A 22,535-nucleotide genomic window follows, 5' to 3' on the forward strand; every position below is an offset into this window, starting at 1 on the left:
AAAGACCAACCAACACAATGAATACATCATGCATGGGAAGACTTACCTGAACCAATATAAAATGAAGTAGAACCAGGAAAAAGAAATGCACAATGACAACATTACAAATGAAGAGAACAACCAACCCAAAATAAATGAAACTGCATGTCACTACATTATAAAGAACAAGTTTGGTCCCGGAAAAGAGAAAGAAGAAGATGGCGCCCCCCCTCCCCCCCCCCCCCCCCCCCACTCCTTGAGCAAAGGTAGGGCTCAACAGATAGAGAATATTGGACTTAGGGTCAGATTTTTTAATGTGTTCATTGGTTTTGCTGAATTGTTTTTCTTATTCCTCTTCTTAAAAAATTCCTTTTTATAAGGGCAGGGGAGAGAGGTATGCAGGGGGAAATGTAGGCACTATGAAAACAATAACAATAAAAATGGCTTTGCAAAGAAAAGAGAGGGAATCCAGGGTACACTCCTTTGCCAGCGGTTCCTTACCATTTCATCTGCCAGAATGCCATTAACTCCATTTTCATAAAGGGAGATCATCCAGTTCAGGCCCCTAACCTGATAATCTCGCAGCGTTCCTCCTTTCACATCTGCAAAATTAAAATTAGATCAACCATCTTACCATAAAGTATCTTTTTCTTAAAGGCACCAAGCAACGTCCTCCTTAAGCCAGCCTGGGAAAAGTCATCCAGATGGCGTAGTACTCACATGAAGGAGACACTTCGAATCGGACACAAACATTCGATGTTTTTCGGCTCTCAGACAACAGTTCCTCATCTTCTTCTTGCTCCGTCCGTCTGTGGCGATAGCTGAAAGGGATAATGAAAGAAGTACCTATCTTTGTGTTCAATCTGAACTTGGGCTTTAGGAAGAAATGAACGATGGTTTCCTCATCTCCTCTGTAATTCAACAGGGCACATTTGCATTCTGGCTAATCAGGGAATAAATCATCATTAAGCCTGACTTGGGAACTTCTGGTGGAAAGAATTCTTGCCAGCTCCATAGCATCATAGCTAAACTTACCACAATCTACTCATATGTGACTGAGATTCAAACATATAACAAAAGAAAGATGCAAACGTACTCCCCAGCTGAAAGGAGGCATTGCTTTTCATCACGCTTCACACGGGGACGGCCCACTTTCACCTTCAGTGGCGATGTTGGCGATTTCTGTGCCGCAGGCTGAATGAAATGAGCGAAAAGCTCGGTCTGCTTTAGTAGAAATTCAAATCTTTTTGCTCGGTCTGTTTTCTAAAAAGAAAAATAACACATTTATAACATTTGTTAATTGTTATTAGAAGGAAGGAAATTCTGCTTTAAAGGCCCTCAAGTCTGACAATATAATTCATTTTCTCCTTCTCCTTCTTAAAAATCCTTGTAAGACAATAGTCAAGAAAACTTATCGGTGGTACTTCTTTAAAAAATTGGGGTAGGCTGATTTCACCAACAAGAAGATGTGAAGAGATTAGATTAGATGACATTCAGGGATCCTTTCAACTGTAAAGTATTTCATTTTGTCAGGGCAAATGTTCAGTATATTAGTATATATATATAGCACATAATATTATATATTATTAGTATATATATTTAGTATATTATCCCACCGCTGATATTTACTGAATATGTGACCTTGGCAAGTCACTTCCCCTCCCTGGGTCTCAGTTTCCTTATCTGAAAAATGAGAGTGTCCTACTGGATCACCTCTGAGGTCCCTTTCAGCTCTCAATCTATGATTCTATGATCTTTTCAGTAAATTAAGTTAAAAACCCAGTCACTTGAATGACTTAGTAAGCCCCTGAAAATAAGCACCATGACCTTCTTTAACAATTAAGACCAAAAAAAATTCATTGTTCTGAAAAATGATGTTCCAAACTAATGGAACTTGAATGCAGTTCTCATGTACACAGCACCATATGTAATGTGTAAAGTGTACATGTGTAAAAATCCTTTAAAGGGCCTAACAAACATTACCAAATTTGATCTTCTCAACAATCCTGTTGGGAAGGTGCTACCATAAACATCATTTTACAAGTGAGGAAACTGAGGCCCAGGCAGAGGTTTGGTGATTGGGATAGAGCTAAGAAGTTCCTTGAAATGGTCCATATATACCAAATTCTCTGAAAGCCTCATAATATAAAATCTGCTATGAAATGAAGAACGTAAGCCATTATTACTGATGAATAATGTGGCGCCATATGCTAAACTTTTAGGAATATTCAAACTATAGCTAAAAATCAATACTTGCTTATTTCCTTTCCAAAGTGCTTCAATTATCATTTTATAAGTCTGACAAATATTTCTCCATTCAGATACAGTAAAGGGGAAGCTTGTATTACATCAACATATAGGCATTTTCACTGGCTGTCCCCCATGCCTGAATCACTCTCTCCCCTTCCTGGCTTCCTGGCTGCTTTCAAACCCCAGCTAAAATCCTACCTTCTGCTGGAAGCCTTTCCCAACCCCTCTTAATGCTTCCCTCTTTTCGGTATTTTCTATTTCTCTTCTACATGGCTTATTTGTACCTAGTTTTTTTGCCTTTTTTCCCCCATCAGACTCCTGAGAGCTGTTCAAGGCAGGGACTGTCTTTTGGCTTTCTTTGGATCCCCAGCACAGTGCCTGGCACCTAATAGGCTTCCAGAAAGATTAACTGATTAGATCATTCGCTGTATTAAAGCTTGAGACATCACAGTATCTGAGATTAATTCTCAAAGTATAATATTGCTTCATGTCACAGGAGGGCAACATGGCATTTGCCTTTGCTAGAAAAGCACTGCCCTACAGCAGATCAGAGTATCTCTTTAAGCAAATCAAAGAATTAAGTTCCCTAGATAAGGAACAGAAATACAGATGCCTACGGTGGCTTACTCCATCTCTTTCCTGGACTAAAAGGGACTCTGAGTACTTAGGAAGGGCACAGATATAAGAGAACCTGGAAAAGCTCTTTGTCTGACTCTCAAATTTATGTTAAATACATTCCAAACAGCAGCTGGAAGAAACCTAAAAAAGTTTCCATTTCATTCTGTCCCCTGAGGATGATCATTCTTATGACCAGTAAGTAACACAACAGCTTCAATCTAAGACAACAGAAATTCAGGAAAATAAAGCGTCAAGAAGCTAATGCCATCATCTTTAAGTAGCGATCTAAAACACATGTGAGCATGCAAGCACTTACGTACACATACACATACACACACACACACACACACACACACACACACACACACACACACACACACTCTTCCATCTTTCCCAAAACACTATTTCATTTAACAGCTTACCTCCCCCCAAACATGAAATTCAATGACCCCAAGGATGATGACGATAACATAATAATAGCTAAGATTTATGTAGCACTTCCAATGTACTGAGCACTGTGCTAAGCTTGGTACACTTATTATTTTATCTGATCCTTACAACAACCCTGGGGGGGGCGGGGCGCGAGGCGGGGCTGGGAGATTGGAACAGGATGCTAGTCAAAATTAAAACTCCCCAAATGGATTTTAATACCTGAAAACTAAAGCATAATCTGAGAAATGTGAACATAGATAGACTATCTTCCCTGAGTAACATAACTAATCTACTCTGATCACATTTTTTCCAATTTACTACAATTCACTCACAAAAGATACACAGGTTTATGAAGTGACCTGGGAATGCCTCAGTTTCCCCAGCTTTAAAATAGGGCTTATAATAGCACCTACCTTGCAGGATGGCCCCAGGGCTCAAAAGCGATCACCCAAATAAACTGCTATGCAAATTCAAGCTAGTATTATTTAAACTATGTGAAAACGCTGACTTACTAGTTAATGATGTTACAGGAGGTCCAATGAAGGTGGGAGGGTAGAAAAGAGGCCCAGGAAGCAAGTCATAACTTCTCTGAGTTTTACCTTCTTCAGCTATAAAACTGGGGAGCGTTTGGGGGGATGGAGCAGCATTAACCTAGAATCTAGAACCAAATAAGTCTGGAGCGACAAGGGACCATAAGACTTCTGGAAAATTCTTTGGTTCTCCTGTATCTCACACTTTTATTGTGCTACGTCCCACTACAACAAAAATTAACCACCCCAATCAGAGACTGACTCAAGCAAATGCACATACCATCTTCTCTTCGTATTCGGAATCGATTTCCTTTTCAGGTCTACAAGCTTTAGGGGGAGGTTTCAGTTGAAAAGGAGGGTCATTTTTCTGAAATTTTCAAGAAAAATCAGTCAGTAGATGACAAGCTATATGCTTAAAACAATAACAACCGAAATGTTCTCAGTCAACTCATGAAAAAGAAGAGTAAAATTGATTTCGACAGACAGAAAGTTAAAATCACTTAGTTGTATGATCCTAGACAAGTCACTTCACCCTATTTGCCTTAGTTTCCCATCTGTTAAACGAGGTGGAGAAGGAAATGGCAAACCACTGACTGTCTTCAAGTTCCAGCTAAAATCCAAGAGAACATAAAATGGGGTCACAAAACAGGTATGTGTTCGTCCTTCGTTGCCGAAGAAGACCATGCCATCAGAGAAATGATGACATGACTTGCATTGCACTTTGTTTTGAGTGAGGGAGGGCTGGGCAGGTCACCAGCCTCACTTCTCCTCCAGAGCCATCTGAATCCAGTCACCAGATATTCACCAGGATGACTGGAGATGACCCATGATGAGGCAATTGGGGTTAAGTGACTTGCCCAAGGTCATACAGCTAGTGAGTGTCAAGTGTCTGAGGTGACATTTGAACTCAGGTCCTCCTAACTCCTGCACTGATGCTCTATCTACTGCACCACCTAGCTGCCCCAGGTCACAAAACAAATGAACAAGGAAACAACCTTCAGGACCAGAGTTGCCGCCCAGGCTGCCTAAAGGCATTGACCTTTGGGGCATAGTCTTCCTCACAGAAATGTAAACTCCTTGAGGGCAAGGACTATCTTTGCATTCCCACTCGTCCTTGTTCATTATTTTTTGTCATTCTTTCACCGGGTGAGTCCAAAAACTTAGATCACAGAATATAATAATTTTAATTAATTTAAAATGAATAATGTTCAGTATATTCTGACAACCTAGAATATACTGTATTTTTTGCTAATATTCCCAAGTTAAAGAACATGATTAAAATGCAGAAATCCTGATTTCCATTCACGGAAATAAGATAGGTTCTTAGAAAACCAGAGTTAGCGTTTTTTATAAATTTATGTTTTGATTAGCAGTTTTTAAAATGTTAGCACTGATGTAGCATGAAGAAAGTAAAAGCAGGCCAGAGGGGCTGAGGCCAGAGGTAGCTTCCTTTTTATGAATCCCTTCATCTCTACCATCTGGTACAGTGCCTTTTCCTATCATAGGCATCGCCCTCAGTACCTAGTTCAGTGCCTGGAAGCGCAGCCTTGAAGAGCTGGAAAGGACCTTACTGCCATCATTGCTGGGCAGATGCTCCAGGGAAGTCAAAGAAAGGAAAGAAATATCCCAAAGACACCAGGCAGTTGGGCAATAAACAATTAAGCACAGGTCATACAGAAAATAGCATAACGATAGACTCTAATCTCACAGAATTTACATGTGGCAGCATTTCTCCTGTTAGAAGAGAGCTAGAAGCTATGTTGATGCCCCATAACTTGCAGTTGTTCAGTCCTTGCCTTAGTTTCCCCATCTGTAAACTGAGCTGGAGAAGGAAATGGCAAACCACTATATCCAGTATCTTTACCAAGAATGCCCCAAATGGCATCCCAAAGAGTAAGATACAAATGAAAACAACTAAACAATAACAAATAAATTGTGTGACTTGAATGTAGAAGAATTCTATAAAAAACAAGGAATATGAAGAATGAAGAGAAGTAAGAAAAGACTTACTGAAGACAGGAGAACAATATAGACAACTGACAAATATTTATTGGCACTGTGCTAAGAGCTGGAGTTACAAAAAGAGGCAAAAGACAGCCCCTGCCTTCGAGGCTCTTACAATCTAATGGAAGAGACAACTTGCAAATAAATATAAATAATGCAAGCTTGATACTGAATAAATAGGAAATCAATAATGGAGGGAAGGCACTAGAATTAAGAGGGTTGAGAAAGGTTTCCAGTAAAAGATGAACAATGACAATAATGTAAATCAAAAGCCCAATAAGAAGCAATTGAATACTGTGTGATTATAACAACCAAGCTTGGCCTCATAGAAGGACAGAGGAAAGGCACATTGCTGAACAGAGGCACTATGGGAGTAGAATAGAGTAGGTTGGTTTTGCTGAACTTCTTGGTTCTCCCTCTTTACTGATATTTGTTAGAAAAGAGGACTTGTTGGGTAAAGCAGGTGAGGAAGAAGCTACGAGGAAATGAAAATAATATCAAAAGACAGAAATAAAAATGAAATTTGGTTCTTGTGAAAAACTTTGGGGTTGACATGATCTAATTGTACACACTGAAAATAATGTCTGGTGTATCTTTATTTTCAACAAATTGGAAAAGTAACTCCAAGAGACATTATGGAAGTAATGGATAATGGGCTATCCAGAGAGGGAAGAAGACCCTCAAATCCCGCCTCAGATATATCCTTAGCGGTGTGACCCTGGGGAGGTCACCTTCACAACACCCTGGACAACCCCATAAGACTACATGCAGCTCTGAAGAACAGTTGCAGACCAGCACTGGGACAAGGAATTTCCTAAAAGGGAGAACCCCTAAGCAACCTGGTCATTGGGGAAGGGTGGGAAGCTTTCCACAGAAAGATTTGTGTTATGAAATGATACAGTTCATCTGAGCTAGTAATTTCTGAAACTTCTCAGTGTGGAAGAAAGAACACCAGACAGAGAATCAATCAGGAATCCTGGGTTCTAATCCTATTTCTAAATTGGAGAACAAAGGGGAAACCAAGCCCCTCAGGTTCCAATTCCTTAGAAGCTATTGGTGAGGAGGTAAAATTCTGTTTTCCAATTTCATAATGTTAAAAATTGCCTCATTCTTCAGGCAAGAATATAAACATACACAGGAACTTTTATGAAAAGGAAAAAAAAAACCCTTAATCCGACAAAGCATTTTGACTCCATAAGCTTTTGCTAACTTTTCAGAAGAATCTGCAAACCCCCTGTTGATTTAATTTATACGCTAATTAAAATTCTTGATCTGGGAGCAAGAGGGACCAAGTTTCCTTTAATTAACTTGCATTCCCTTCCCAAACTATTTTTTTAAACCTGCCAGATAAACTTTGTTGCTGAAAGTATGTATGTTGTTTTCAAATTTGGGGGAAGGCATTCAAATGGATCGCACCCACAGGAGGAATTCAGATAGAGAAAAGGAAAAGGAGGAAGGATGGTAAGAACCCAAAGAAGTCAAGAACGAAGAACCAGGAGACAAGACACAACGACTACAATAGGAATGGCAATTCTAGGAAAGTGGCGAGTACACCCACAGTTCAAAGACCAGCATGGCCCAGAGAAGAGATGATGCAACATCTTCTGACTGGAGAGGAAATGAACTCTTGGAGAAGAATGTGGCCCCCAAGTCCCGGGATGTTTTCACTTAACTGTTTATCTTAGTTGCTGGGGGGAGATAGGGAGGGATGGAAAACTGGAAAGAACTGATACATACATAGACACATACATACATATACATATATATTTATATATAAGAGGTATTTATATATAAAAGGTAAATATATATATTTATATATAAAAGCTCAATAAAGCTTTTTTTTTCCTTTTCTAAAGAGGAAAAAAAACCCACCCTAACATGGTAGAGTAATCTTTTAAATTTCAAGGCAATTTAATTTAATTTAATGGCAAGAGAATATAAGGCAGGGTGACCATAATTTTTTAAATCATGAGTCTTTTGTTCCTTTCCTCTTTTTCTTTTCTGGCCAGTTCAATTTATGCTTCTAAGTCTCAGTTTCTCCATCTGTGAAATGGGAATAAGAATATATGCACTGCCAACTTCACCGGGCTGTTCTAAGGAGGTGCTTTGTAAACCTTAAAATCCTACAGATATAGGCATTATTGTTTTTTCGAGACATTTTTGTTCCTGAAAATGCCTTCTCTGATAGAACAACCTCAGCTACCAAGAAAACACATCCTAGAATCAAGAAGAGTTCTCCAAAAACCTGCGATCAGTCAAAAGAGAATTCAGAAGCCTCCAAAGCTCATCTCGCTTACCCATTGACTCGTTCCTCATTGACTCTAACCCTAAATACTCAAATCCAGCCTATTAACTCTTACTTTTCACATAATTCTAACAATTTTGGTTATCAGGTTTACTAGTACACAACAGGTTAGAAGTAACAAATAAGAGGGGGGAAGAGAGAAAACAAGAGAACCAGAAAAAGTGGACAGAGAAAAACAAAAAGCACAACAGCTTGTAATCACTTAAAATATAACATATTAACCTAACCTTACTCAGCCTCAGTTTGCTTATAAAATGAGGATAATAAAAGCACTTACCTCTCCCAACAGTGGTGAAGATCAAATGAGATAGAAAAGTGAGTTGAAAACCTTAAAGTGTTATTTAAATGCTAGCTAGGTATTATTATTGTTATTCAAATAGATCTACAAAGAAAGTCCCCAAGGGCAGAGGGTAAATGGGTCATTAAATTTTCTCCTTCAGTAGAATGAGGCTAATAATATCATCTCTTTTACTAGGTTGAAAAGTGAGGATCAAGTGAGGCGATATAAGGGGAAAGTCATTGGCCAACCTTAGAGAAAGTTATGGAGGGAGAGGGCGGGGCAGGGGTGGGGGGGAGGTTCCAAAAGTCTTAGTGAAGTTTTAAGTCATTTAAACCGAGAACTAAGTCATTTGGAACACCCCACATAAATACTATCATCATTATCAATAATAATAAAGATTATTCTTTTCTTTTCTTTTTATTCAGGGAGCTACAACTGGTTAGAATGAGCAAGACCCGAGTCTGAATCCTGTCTCAGCCCCTGGGCAATCTCTTAAGCTCAATGCCTTAGTTTCTTCATCTGTAAAATGGGTGTTATAATAGCACCTACCTCGCAGGGTAGTTGTGCAGATCAAACGAGTTAATAGATTGTAAAGTGCTTTGCAAACTTTAAAGCGCTATGTAAAAACACTACCTATTTTTTAAATTTTATTTTCTGTTATTTCATTAGTGTGGCTAGTCCCTCTACCAATGCAAGTCACAACCCATACATAACTTAGTAAAGACAAGTCTTCAGAAATTATTGCACCTCAAAAATTCCCCACCCTGAGGTCAACCTTGTTCATTCATTGATCCTTTCTTGACAGCTATTCTGTTCCTTAGACAACAGACGCACAACTGATATACAGGCTCTGACTCAAAGCTTGGGAAGGCCCAGCCCAGGATGTACAACTGTTTTTCCAGCGTCCTTGTCCTTGTCCTCCATAAATCCTCCACTGGAGGCCCTCTTATGAGTCTTCAGCTGGGCGGCCATGAGGGAAGCTAAAATGTCCCACCTCCTTTTCCCATCATTCATCTATGTCTTCAGTATCTTTTACTTTTCTTGCTCATAAGTCATCATTATTAATATGCTGCAACCTACTTACACCCAGTATACAATTTTCTGTGACTACATACAATATATACAGTGTGTCCCCAAAGTCTAATCGCAGTTTAAAGTTTGTTTGTAATGGTTGAAAAGTGCACTAAGACTTTTGGGACACCCTGCCTAACAGGAATGGGAGGGTTAAGGCATTCAGTGTTCACAAATTCTATTGTGCTTTTTATAAAGAGGAAAGTAAATGCCAGGGCACAGCACTGGCCTTAATGATGAAGTACCATCCTATTTCACAGTTTGGGAGATTTAAAGTGTTATTGGACACTTGAAAGTACAGTGTCATTCTCAGGGAATAAGACATACATGCTCTTTCGAGTCTTTATTTAAAAACTGGTTAAGATTTGCTCCCTACTGTTGTTTGTGGCAAAGTCTGGTTGAATTTATTAGAGGGAGGTTTGAACATTTTCAAGGGTCAAGTGGCAAAGGAACTCAGAATTTCACTAAACAGGCTCCTTTTAGGCTGTGTTCCTCTTCCAGCTTCTAACAGTAAAATCTGCCACAGGTTCTTTGGGAGGAAAAAAATCTGCTGACTTTTAAATCACTCATAAGGATGAGTAGTAAGTGATTTTGTGACGTGGTAAGGCAAGAGAGAAGTTATTAATTGCCCTGGAAAGGTTGACATTTGGTCCTCTGACATCACCATCACGTCATAATCCAAGCCAGGTCACTTGACGGCCGGGCAGCATCACGTTAATTACCTTACATAGTAAAAATGCAAGCCTGGCACGCCTTAAAAGGTAAAATCTCAATATATGGAGATGCTATCACAAAAGCAATTTTGAACAACAACAGCCCAGCTGTCCCTATACTATCTCTAATGGGGAAAACTTCGAGCTCTGGTTCTTCATCATGCCTCCGCGGTTCTGTGCCCGAAGATGGGGAGCAGCAAAGCATCAATTCTATAGGGCAACCATCAGAGCAGACCCAAGCCCATCCGGGAAGCGGAGGGTGGCTCATCCCCAAAGATGCCGGTTTAAAGAAAAAATTCAACTGCGTGTATGTCGGGGGACCGGCTGAGGCTGAAGGAAAGAACGGGAAACAGGAGACAGACAGCAGCAGAGAAGGCCCTGCTCCTGGGAGGGACTACAAGCGAGGGGGAAGGGAAAATTCAGGGGCTGCTGTCCAGGGTGGCCTGGCTAGGACGATGGGGGTGGGGATTGCCAGGGCCAGAGACGATTTCTTTTCCACCCCCCAATCCCCGAGGCCCGGCTAGCCAATGAAAACGACTCGCTCGAGCTTTCCCCATCCCAGCAAGAGAGATCCAAATTAGCTTCTTTTCCCAGCCCCTCGGGAAGTGTAGGGCCCCTCAAGGGCTCGGCCCCCGCGCCCCAGCCCAATCGGCCCCCCTTTTCTCTACCTCTCCTTGCTCCTCCCCCCCTCCCCGCCTCCTCCCTCAGGCCCATGCCGCCGGCTCCGACGGTGGGCGCGGAGGGGGTCACCCCTGCAGGCAAGGGCGCCGAGGCTGGAGAAGTGAGGCAGCGCGAGGCTCCCCGCCGCCCCCCACCCACCCCACCCCCCGCCCCACGGCAGGCTTAGCCTACCTCCTCTTCCTCCTCTTCCCCCCGGTCCCCGGGGGCCGCTCCCGCCTCCCGAACTGTGGACGGTCCCGGCTCCTCCTCCGCTCTGGCCCCAGGGCCAGACTGCTGCAGCTCCATGAGCTCGGCGGCTGCGGCGGGGAGGCCGCGGGCTCGGAGTTCGGAGCTCGGGACTCGGGGTTCAGGCCGATCTCGGGAAGCTGGGCAGGAGAAGCGGCCAGCTGCGAGCCCCCTCGGCTGAGCAGGGGAGAAGGGAGCCAAGAGCACAGAGCCGCCGCCCCCTTCTCCTTCTCAGCCCTCCTACGTCACGGCCTCCCCCCTCCCCTCCCCGCCCCCCGTGGCCCCCCTCCCGGCGCCCCCCACAACAATCGCGAGACTCCCCCCTCCCAACCCGCGCCGGAGCGTTCGTTCAAACGCGCTCTCCCCGACACCCCCCCCGACCTCGACCCCTAGCGCACCCAATAGACCACCCGTAGATGGGGAGAAAAGGGAGGGGGAAAAAGGAGAGGAGAGAGGGAAGGGGGAGGGGGAACCAAACTGAGGTCCAGCTTCTTTTTTTTTTTTTTGGTTGTTTTGTAACCTCCAAGGGCTCTTGGTTCCCTGCTTATAAAATTCCCTGAGCAAAGCTCCACCCAGGCCTTTAGGCCCAGACCAGTGATGGACTCTCTGGCCACCCCCAAAACCCAGAAACTCGCTGGCCCTTCCTTTGTTGGAAGGGGCTGCGGGATTACCACCTTCTAGTCCCATCTCCTCCATTTACAGGTGGGAAAACCCAGCACGCAGAAGCAAAGGAAGAGGCATCCATAGTCACACAGCAAGCGGTTTTCTGACTTAACAGCCGGCATTCGGCTCCTGGAGCAGACTGGGCACTCAGATATTGGGTGCATCTAAAAACAATTTATGTCTACAGTCCCAAACGGGAAGCTGGGCAATTTGCATTCTCCAGGCCCCCCACTGAGACTGACACAGTGGGATGAGCAGTCCTCCCAAAGGCCTTCACTTGTCAATGCTAACCCAAAGTTTCACATAGTACCTGGCACATAGTAGGTGCTTAATAAAGGCTTCTTGATTTGACTTGAACTCCTGTGTTTTTTTCCCTCTATTTTCTTTCCAACCTGCAGAGTTTAAATTATCCGTCATTAAAAAAGGTTTAAAAGAAAGCAGTGTACCCCCCCCCCCCTCCAAAAAGCTACAGATTGAAAAATTGAGAATTAATTAGTTCCACCCTGGGGACCTTGCCAGTCTGCTTTCTAATCCAGTCTATCAACCATTTCTTTAAATCCCTAATGTGGAGAAGGTAACCTGTCACTGTGGACCAAAACCTAGCTCTGGAATGAATAAGAGAATTTGGATTGAAATGTCTACACCTGTAATTTCGAGCAAGTCCCTTCACCTCTCTGGCCTCAGTTTCCTCCTCTGTCCAATAACAGGGCTGGACCAGGGAGCTTCTGAGATCCCTTCCAGCTCCACAGCTATGATTCTATGTGTCAGGCACTTTGGGATGGAGGCAGGGAGAGGAGAAAAACACCTTTCTCCCTCCTTTCCCTACAAAAATACCTCCACAACCTAGCAAATGTCTAAAATTACAAGATCAGAGAGAGCTTCATTGCTTTCACTAAAGATTATATAAAGCACATCAGAAAACATAACTAGCCAAGGAAGAGAGAAGTTTTTAATTATTGCAATTTATGAGAAAGATTCCCATTTCCTTGGGCAAGTTTTGATTGTGGGAAAGGGGGCTTGAAAGATCTGGGTGGCTAGGAGAGATATCCACCAATAATGCGCACAGAAAGGGGAGACTCTCAGAGATACCAGCTTCAATTCTTTCATATCCTTAATTCTCTCTCCAAAATTCTTCCTGCTCACTTTGGAAACTCACCAGATTGTCAGTCCCTCAAGTGGGAACAACTCCGACTTTGCAGAGTGCTGAGAATCGAGGGCTTTGGCTGGAAAATCAGAAGACAAGAGTTTCGCTCCAGGCTCTGCATTCACTGTATGACCTTAGGGCAAGTTCCTTCCCCCCCTTCTTGGGGCCTCAGTTCCTCATCTGGAAAATGAAGAGCCCCTTCCAGCTCTCAGTTCTTTGATCACACAAATACACTCCTTTTTCTTTTCTCTGCAATTCATTTCCTTACAAAGGCAGGAGAAAGGTGCCCACTAAAGGAGGCCTTCATTGATCAATTGCCTACTTTTGAGCCCTTGGAAACAGGATTACATTTTCCCAGGAAAATAAACAATTTGATTTTAAAACCACACTGTTTAAAAGTGTATATTCTGAAAACTTCCTATATATGTATATTATCATAAAGTCAGAGACCTAGTTTGATCCCTTTATTTTACAGATGAGGAAACTAAGGCTTGGGGAGAATAAATGACAAGATCACACAGGTAGTATCAGAAGTAGGACCTGAACACCCACTTGGTCATACTTCCCTTTGGACCAGACATCACAGCATATTAGGTAGAGGCCTGGCCTTGGAGTCAAGAAGATCTGGATTCAAGTCCCATCTGTAACATATACTGACTGTATAGACAAGACATAACTTCTTGGGGCAGCTAGCTGGCAAAGTGGATAGGAAGATTACTTACCAGGGATACCATAGAGGGGAATTCTTAGTCAGGTCTGAGTGTTGAATTAAATAGGTGATGTCTCTTCCAGTTCTGACATTCCAGGATTCTCTGACTTATTTCAGGGTATCCAATCTTGTTTACAAGCTGACAAAAGATCTTTAAAGAGTTACTGCTACTGTCTAATACTCTCCTAAGACAGGGATCACCACGGGTATAACAGTTTCAATATTGTCCCGATGTTTTTCTCAGATCTGGCATCTTGACAGATACACCAAACCACACTGTGATTCCACTGACAGAGTTCCATAGTTAGGCCCAAAGGACTCTGGCTCTAAATCTTAATCAAAAGAAAGTTTGTCTTCTGAAGAGAGATTACTACAAGGAGCTTCCTCAAAATCCTGAGGAATTGCCCCAGAACTTTGTATATAATGAGGAAAAGTTAATGCAGTTTAGAAGTGGTTGAACAAATAGTGCCAGATGAATGGGATGGGATATTGCATGCAGGGAGAAATGACAAATAGGAGAAATTCAGAGAATAGACAAGATCTATTGATAGGCACCAGGAGGTCCTGGGGATATAATTACAAAGCAAGAAAATCACCCCTGAACTCAAGGAATTTATATTCTATTAGGCAAGACAATATACACACATAATTAGATTACAGAAAAAAAGTAAAATCTTCACAGAGGAGTTGGGACCACTAGAAGTTGGAGGGGCTCCCTAGTGGGAAAGAGGGAATGTAGGAGCACAATTTCTATGCTGATGGAAATGAAAAGATCGCTAAAAAAAAGAAATTGAACCCTAAGGGGGGGGGGGGGAAGCAAAACCAAAACAAGGCATCCAAGAATGGAGAAAGAAAGATTGTGTTATGAAGATAAAAGGCCTCAATAAAGTTGCTATTAAAAAAAATAACAATGCAGATTGCTTTGAATCAGGATTTCTTGTGTCCCACAGACCCATTGAGGTTGGGAGCCATTGTGGTGATGGAAAAGAAGGTTTAGATTTGGAATCAGAAGTTTCCAGTTCCCAACTCTGCTGAATTACAACTGTCAGTCCCTCAAATCACTTATCTTGGTGAGGCCCAATTACCTAATTTGGAAAATTCACATCATAAAGGCCTGCTTACCTCATCAGGCTCTTGTGAGGTCAGTACCCCAGACAGTATATAAGGGGGTGCCCGGGCTGGGACTGGCACTGCTGTGCTTTAAAAACAGCCTTGTAAAGATGGTGTATAATACAGTAAGCTCACTTCTCTCTTTATGCATATATAAAGATAGATATATATATTTATCTATTATCTATTTATATCTATATATGCATATATACATATGTATGGATATAGCCACACATACATGCACACAAATATGTTTATTTAGGAGTTCTCTTTGACCTTTAATAGCATTTGATAACCTTTCTAATGTTAATCTACATTCATCTCCCTAGATTTTCCCCCTTTTGATCCATCATAAAGTGTCATCTTAGCTTAGCTTGCCACTAAGCTGATCTCCCTGATCCTTAGTTCTTTATCCTAAGTACTTGTCATTCTGCCTTTCTCAGGACAGGGTCAAAAACCCTGCAGCATGTCAAGGCTGATCTCAAACCAAAGACTCCAATCTCTGGGGGGATAGAGCTTCTCCAGCTCCCCATGAGAGCAAAATGGAGAAAAAAGCAAATAAGAGGAGAAAAATAAGACAATGTTGTAAGTAAACATCAACAGCCAGGCAGAATGCCCACCCTGCCTTAACCTAGTTGCAACATCCTCAAAAGCCACGGCATAAAACTTTTAAACATCATCTCCTCTCCTCTTATTTTATCCAAGACCTAAGGTATTTATTTCTTCGCACTGACAACAATGTTCATCTTTGCCAGCAGATTCCAACAAATGCCATCTTTAATTTAAGGACAATCATTCACGCAATACCAAAATCAAAAAAAAAAACAAAACAAAACAAAACCTGTTAACATTTCTCCTCGACTAATCCAGGACCCTAAGTTATTTCTTACATCTGACAGAACAATTTTAGTCTTTGCCAGCGGATTCCAATAAATGCTATCTTTAATTTAAGGAAGATCACGTGCACAAACCAAAAGCAAAAAAAAAACCTGTTAACATCTCTCCTCACTTAAGCCAAAACCTAAGTTATTTCTTACGTCTGGCAGAACAATTTTCATCTTTGTCAGCAGATTCCAACAATGCCATCTTTAATTTAAGGAAGAGCACTTGTACAGACCAAAATCAAGTTCACCAAATAAGTTAATGGGATTTAGATCTTTAACAGCAGCAACAAATGTCATTTTCCTAGTTGCTTAGCACAGCACAGAAATTTTGATAATAAATCACTGTCTCCTTTAAAAAACAAAAAAGATCTTTGAGTCTGTTATTTTTAAAGAGTGTATGAGATCCGCAACCATATCTCTTCAAGCTCAGAGCTGGGGGTAGGGACAACAGTGGGTGGCGGAGGGGGGGTGGGGGGGGGATAAGGGTGACTGGGTAGGAGCCACCAACTTAGTCCAACTCATGTCATGTCTACCTCTATTCTAACTCAGGAGCTGGGGAAGGAACTGTAGAGCCCAATCTTGGTCCAGCCATGACTTTTACATGTGTCATCTAATCAGTTTCTACATAGGACTTAGACTTCTGGGACCAAGTGAAAACAGTCCAGTTTTTAATGAATTTTTATTTCTCACACTATTTCTCACCGCTAAAGCTGAGGATCTGAGTTAGGCTCTCTCTGTCAAGAGTCCTTCAGAGGAGGCAGAACTCTTAAGGCTTAATACAGACCTGCACAACTTGACAGGTAGGGGCCAAAATTAAAATAGGCTAAACTTCTTTGGGCCATAACTTTCCAAGTGAAAGTATAAATTAATGATTAACCTATTTTGCAAATAAAACATTTTTTAAAAAGGAAATTTCAATTAATTTTAAACCTTAAACTTCAAAGTTTTCCTTTATCATGAAATCACTCCTCTCAGACTAGAGACAGACTGATTGCCACAGGTCATGTGACAAACAGGAGAGAGTGAACAGTGGCAAAAGTTACATGACAGGCACAAATAATAATGACTAGTGGAAGGGTGGATTCTTTTATATCCTTCATAGACCACCCAAAACCCTTTGGCAAGCCACAAGTGGCCCATGGGCCATATGGTATGCAGGCTTAAGATAGCCTAGACCAATTCGTATTGCAGTCTTGACGAAAGTGATCTGCCCCCTCTATTCCCTAGCTTTCCACATCTATGATCCGGTTAAGGTTTTCCTTCTTAGTTTGATATCTGACAGTTATCTAACTGTCAGGAATCTAACATAGCAGCTGCAGCAGGGAAAATGTTAAATATCCTTTCCTCAATCTTGATGATAGCTTTAAAATGCTATTGTGTGTGTCCCATCAGCTTCAACTCACGGCAGAGGGTGGGCCTACTTGGAACACTGTCACTGTGTTTCATCCTTGGTCCTTTCTTCATCTTTGCAAAATATTGAGCTCATGAGTGAGGCCTCCTAAAGTGCCATTAAAGAAATATTACATTTGCTCTTTTTAGGCCAGTGTAGAAAAGGAAGTTGGTGGGAATGGAACAGTGTAGGGAAGGAAGGAGGAAGAGAGGGAGGGGGGGTGAATAGGGGTGGTAGTGTCAAAAAAAAGAATGCTTATCTTAAGTAATTGCAATCATATTTTAATTATAGTTATATTTAACTATATTTTAATTATATTAAACAATTTTGTGCCTTGTGGTCTTGTTGTTCAGTTGTGTCTGGGTTTTTGGGGTTTTTTTCAACTAAGATAACCGGAGGGTTTGCCATTTTTTAAGGACTCCAGCTCATTTGACAGATGAAGAAACTGAGGCAAAACAGGCCTAGGGTCACATAGCTAATAAATGTCTGAGGCAGAAGAAGTCTGCCTGACTTCAGGCTGGGCACTCTATCCATTTTGCCACCTAGGCCCCTCTTATCTTTCCCAATAGATGTAACCTCTTAAAAAAATTTTAGTTGATATCTTTGGTTTGCATATCACTTAGATTTTCCCCTGTATCCTTGCTTTCACTCCCTACCCCCAAGAATTGTAATTCTTTAAAGGACTGACTTTTATCTACTAGTTCAACCCTGGAGATACCCAAAAAACTTTTTTTTTGACCATCTATGAACCAAGGGGCAACCCAGACTCTGCTTTGATTATTTCCAGGAACAGGGAAATTTCCATTTTTGGACAGCTTAGTCTAATGGGTCATTTGATGTTACAATTATGACTCAGTTGATTGAGTTATTAAATAACTATGCATTTAAACATTTGAAAATTTTCTGTATTCAATTGAGGGGCATCTACACAAGTTGAAGCCCTGCCTTCAGAGAGATTACAATATTGAGGTCCAATTCTATTCCTGGAACTTTCCCATCTCTTCTATTCACTTCTCCTTAAGCAATAATCCTGCTGTGATGCTGCTCACGTCCCTCTGCTGTCTCTGGACATTTGTCAAACCCTAAATTCCCCATAAAATGAACTAAATACAATACTCCAGGTGTGGTGAGACCAACGTAGAGGACAAGTTTAGGACATTCTTCTCCCTCCCTTTTTCTGGATGCTCCCCTCCCCCACTTTAAGTCACTGCAGTCCAAGATGATATATCAGTTTTTTTTTTCTTTCTCGCAGATGTCTATCTCATGGTTAAAATTCATAATGAACTCAGGCAAAATGCCCATCTTTTTTCCCTTCTTTTTTCCCACACAGACATCCAGGCCATGTTTATTCTCATGTCAAGAAATGGCAGTTATTTTTTTTTATCCTTTCAAAGTTAAGAACTTCCCATTTTATTCAAGTCCCAGTGGTAAGCAGGTCTCCTCACTGCTTCCTGCCTTCCGAGAAAATAAATGATCCATCTAGACAAGACTTTATCAGACTCTGCTTTGAACATAACTGAGACTTTAACACAAATCCTGTTGAATTCAGGGAGTTTAATCCCCATAATAGTTCTATATATGTATTTTTACGGAAAGCATAGCATATGGATAGAGAGTCAGTTCTGGAGTCAAGAAAGGATCTGAGGCCATTTGTACCACCCCTCATATAGACATACTGGCTATGTTGCTCCTATGACCCTGAGTGTGACACAAATAGGACAAATTTTTTAGTGCCCCAACTTTTTAGTGCCACATTGTTTTTGCACTGGTGTAGTTTCCTGTAACTGGTATAATATTGAATAAATAAAAGGGGAAGGGGGAGGAGGGGAAGGGATGCCAGGCCTGTGATATTATTATAGAGTAGGGATTCCCATGTGGAAAACTGTGACACTTGATCTGAGTGTCTATTTTTCCACTCCAGTAAAGCCCCTGGAAGGCAAAGGTTGCTGGGGTTTTTTGTTTTGTTTTTTTTTTTAAATTACTTTCTTTTGTATCAATCCCAGCTCACTACTATGCATATAACAGGCAAGTCAGATTTTAACTCATTGACATTTCTGTTTCTCCAGACTGGGCTTCCTCCTCCCTCCACATCAAAACAGCCCAGTTTTGTTTCTTTTTCTTTTTCCCCCTGTTTTTAGGGAAGATTATCTGGTTGCTGGGGGCAAGGAGAAGAGAGAGAGACCAGGGTAGGAGGGAATTTGAGTAATGGGAGGATGTGGGATGTGGATGGGTGGGTGTTGGGGCGCAGTAAGAAAGGGGAGGGAGACTCCACAGGATTTTCCAGATGGGATCACCAAGACCTTAGTGATTAGAAAAGGCGGGGATAAATATGACCAGAGTTTGGGGGGTGGGGCAGGAAGGAGGGGATAAAGACATTTATGTAAACTCAAATGGGGGGGGGGGGTTAGTACACACACAGATAACTATGCTATTTAAGAGATGATGATAAATGCAGCGGTGTGAGGTACCCCAAGTGTGGTTTGAGCTGGGGGTGGGGGTGGAGGTGCTAGACAGAAAGGGATGATGGTTTTAGAAAATAAGCTAGAACATTTTTACCTGCTGGCAGAACGTTGTCACTCTAGTACCGTAGAAATTCGTTAGCCAGAATAAATTAAACTAGGAACCGAGCAGAGCAAGGAACTGGTTCTTCCTCTCCCCACCCTCAAGTCGGCGGGCGATGGGCCCAGGTGGGGGGTCTGAAGTGTTTACACTCTCCTACAGGGTGGGGGTTCTCTCCACCATTGCTCAGAGGGCTGGGAAGTCGGCTTGCCTTGGGAAATGCTCAGGATTGCCGGTTTACTGGGCTGCCCTGGACAACAGCGGGAAAGAACCAGGCAGAGGGCACTTGAGCAGCAGGAGAGGAGAAAGGTGGGCGAGCGCCTGCTTGTGCGCGCGCGCGCGCGCCTTTTCAAAGGCCCTCAGGGCATCATTAAACACATTCGAATCACAGAACAGACTGTCAAAATGGAAATGATCAGATTTAGGGATCCTGGATCCTAGAAATGGAAGGGACCTCAGACCTTGTCTAACCCAAGCCCCATAATCATACAAGGCTGTACAGTAAACATCAGAGGGTCTTGCAGAGCTAACATTCTTGCCTCTAGGTTCCACGGGGTCATTTTCCTCCAAGTCTCTTTGGTTAATTTAATTAGCACAGTACCATCCTGGCACTTTTTGGGGAGGTGGGGATGTGGCGGATGGGGGGAGGGGAGAACCTACCAATGAATAATTTCATCTGTGTATCTCTGGTGAAGGAACCTCATCTACCAAAGCACATGGGCCCTTTTGAAACAGCCTGATTTCGAGGTGCCTAGGGCGGTCCAATGGATGAGTGGCGAAATATCACCCAGGGTCACCCAGCCAGCTATACAGTAGCTGAGTTAGAACAGGAAAGTTAGGCTTTCCAAGCTCTTTTTACTCGTCTGTGCACGGATAACTGGAAGGGCCCCAGGTTGGAGAGGATGATCTAGGGCGTCCATTGTCGTTTCATTGAAAGCCTGCGATCTCAGCAGATGGCTGGCTGGCTGGCTTCCCAGCGGGGAGCCGCGGCCGAGGCTCGAGACTCCGGCTCTGCAGTGGCGGCACTAGAGCACGCGGGGGCGCCGTTGGCGGAGGGCGGAGCCCTGCGCGCAGGGAGGCGCTCGCTCCCTCTCACGCTCACTGGCTCTCGTTCTCTCTGCTGTCCGCTCGGGGCGCTCTCTCGCAGTAGGAGCGCGGGAGCTCTCTGGGCAGCTGTTAATTTCTTCCGGCAGACCAGGCGAAGCGGGGCCGCCCGGCTGGCGGGCCGTCAGGCAAGCGGAGGAGGGCTGCCGATTGGGTGGTCGGGTTCACACCGTGCGATCGGTGTTCACAACCCCCGGCGCCGGTCCGCTCGCCCGCCCGGATGGATCGGCCCACGACCAGAGTGCAGTTCCTCACAGTATCCACCTCTGGGAAGGGCGAGGGGCGAGGGCCAAGTCAAGGGGGAGGCGGAGGAGGGAGGGGGAGCCCGGGAAAGAAGGGGGGTCGGTCGTTGTCGCCCTCGCTATCGCACGCAGGCGGGGCGGCGGCCGTGACCGAAACGGGGGTCGGGCGGGGCTGGGGCGGGAGCGCGCCCCCCTCCCGAGGCACCCCTGCCTTGGCTTTGAGCTTGGATTCCTTGACTGTCCCCCCTTCATACAATCGAGGGCTGGGAGTTGAAGGGCCCCGAACGAGAGGCCTGCCGCTTGATCCTGGCTCGAAGGGGCGCACAGTCTGAGTAAGTAGCCTCGGGATCGGGCTAGGGAGGAGGGAAATCCTCTGGGCCCTGGGTACCCCCGGCAGGCAGGGACTATTCCGCCAGTGCCAGGCGGTCAGCCTCGGCCACCACCGGGCGCGGCGCCCGGGCCCAGGGTGAAGAGCAGTGCCTTCCGAGGGCTGGGCGGGGCCGGGAGATGGGAGAAGGGTTGAGGGAGGGGTAGGAGAATTGGGGAGGGGGGACCCTGGGTGGGGGGGGGAGAGGAGAATGGGAGGAATATTGAGGGGAGGAGGATGGTGGGGGACGAAGGAGGATGGGGAGGAGCAGGAGGGGAACCTGTGGAAGGCCCTTTTAAGAGCCCCTAGGGTTGTGCCCCAGTATAAGGACGCGCCCCCCCCCCCCGCCCCCCGTAGAATTAAGGATCTGGGAGGGGCTCTATTCCTAAAATCGTCTTTTTAGAGTAGAGGCAACCTCAAAGGTCTTTGATCCCAACCCAATCATTTTACACGAGGAAACTGAGGCCTAGAGACATTAAATGACTTGCTCAGGGAGTCACTAAAGTGTCTGAGACAAGATTGGAATCCAAGTTTTCCTGACTCTAAGTCCAGAGCTTTGTCCATGTTACAAATCTTACTGCCAACCTCATTCTACTGAGAGATAAGGGGGGCTCAGGGAAAGGATCATAGATGTAATGATAATAGTTGCAATAATTACAATAATATTATCTCATTTGATCTTCATAACAGCCCTGGGTGGAAAGTGCTGTTATTATCCCCATTTTACAAATACGGAAACTGAGGCAAACATTGATTATTTGCTCAAGGTCACATGTGGCTAGAAAGTGTCTTAGGCAGGATTAAAACCAGGGTATTCCCTGGGTTTTCCCCACCTCCTAGCATGGTGCTGTGGTTATATCTAGCTGCCTAGATTTAGAACCAGAAGGGAGCTCCAATGGGCCCCTATAGAGACAGTCCAGGTCCCCTTTATTTTCCAGAGGAGGAAACTGAGTGATGGCGGGAGAGAGAGGAGCTACCATACCAAAGGTCTCAAAAGTAGCAGAGTTGGAGATAAAGAACTCTAGAAAGAATCCAATTCTTTAATGTTACAGAGCAGAAAACTAAGGCCAGAAGTAAAGAATGCCCTGCTCTGCCACTGACCTATTTGGCCTTGTCACTTCATCCTAGTAATAATAAGAACAAATTACTTTTCTCTATCTCCCCCGCTTCCTTTTCTCTTTTGTATGGTCTTGTGATTTCATAAAGAACTCTGCACAAGGTAACTCCCTCTACCATGAGAAATCAGTCCAGCTCTGAATCCTAAATCCTGAGAAA

The 22,535-nt window shown here is 43.5% G+C and overlaps 2 protein-coding genes and 2 long non-coding RNA genes across 7 annotated transcripts in view; 3 read left to right on the plus strand and 1 right to left on the minus strand.

Moving 5' to 3' along the window:
* SMARCA1 (SNF2 related chromatin remodeling ATPase 1) overlaps positions 1 to 11,337 on the minus strand; it is a 111,223-nt gene extending 99,886 nt beyond the window's left edge. For both annotated transcript variants that reach the window (XM_072626491.1, XM_072626490.1), the window contains exons 1-5: positions 11,035 to 11,337; positions 4,090 to 4,176; positions 1,076 to 1,242; positions 700 to 800; positions 481 to 581 (exon numbers count right to left, since the gene is read on the minus strand). In XM_072626491.1, the coding sequence (XP_072482592.1) occupies positions 481 to 581; positions 700 to 800; positions 1,076 to 1,242; positions 4,090 to 4,176; positions 11,035 to 11,148 (570 nt within the window). In that variant the 5' untranslated portion in view covers positions 11,149 to 11,337. The remainder of the gene's footprint in view (positions 1 to 480; positions 582 to 699; positions 801 to 1,075; positions 1,243 to 4,089; positions 4,177 to 11,034) is intronic.
* Positions 10,274 to 12,102, plus strand: LOC140515662 (uncharacterized). Its single transcript, XR_011971124.1, has 2 exons — positions 10,274 to 10,489; positions 11,791 to 12,102. It is a non-coding gene; the product is annotated as an uncharacterized lncRNA (long non-coding RNA).
* A 2,688-nt stretch (positions 12,103 to 14,790) lies between these two features.
* LOC140516202 (uncharacterized) lies at positions 14,791 to 15,964 on the plus strand. Its single transcript, XR_011971314.1, has 2 exons — positions 14,791 to 14,839; positions 15,158 to 15,964. It is a non-coding gene; the product is annotated as an uncharacterized lncRNA (long non-coding RNA).
* A 4,719-nt stretch (positions 15,965 to 20,683) lies between these two features.
* Positions 20,684 to 22,535, plus strand: part of OCRL (OCRL inositol polyphosphate-5-phosphatase) — a 56,636-nt gene continuing 54,784 nt past the window's right edge. For all 3 annotated transcript variants that reach the window (XM_072626546.1, XM_072626548.1, XM_072626547.1), the window contains exons 1-2: positions 20,684 to 20,907; positions 21,146 to 21,225. In XM_072626546.1, coding sequence (XP_072482647.1) covers positions 20,872 to 20,907; positions 21,146 to 21,225 — 116 coding nt within the window. In that variant the 5' untranslated portion in view covers positions 20,684 to 20,871. The remainder of the gene's footprint in view (positions 20,908 to 21,145; positions 21,226 to 22,535) is intronic.

Source organism: Notamacropus eugenii, chromosome X (assembly GCF_028372415.1).
Source record: "Notamacropus eugenii isolate mMacEug1 chromosome X, mMacEug1.pri_v2, whole genome shotgun sequence".
NCBI lineage: Eukaryota > Metazoa > Chordata > Mammalia > Diprotodontia > Macropodidae > Notamacropus > Notamacropus eugenii.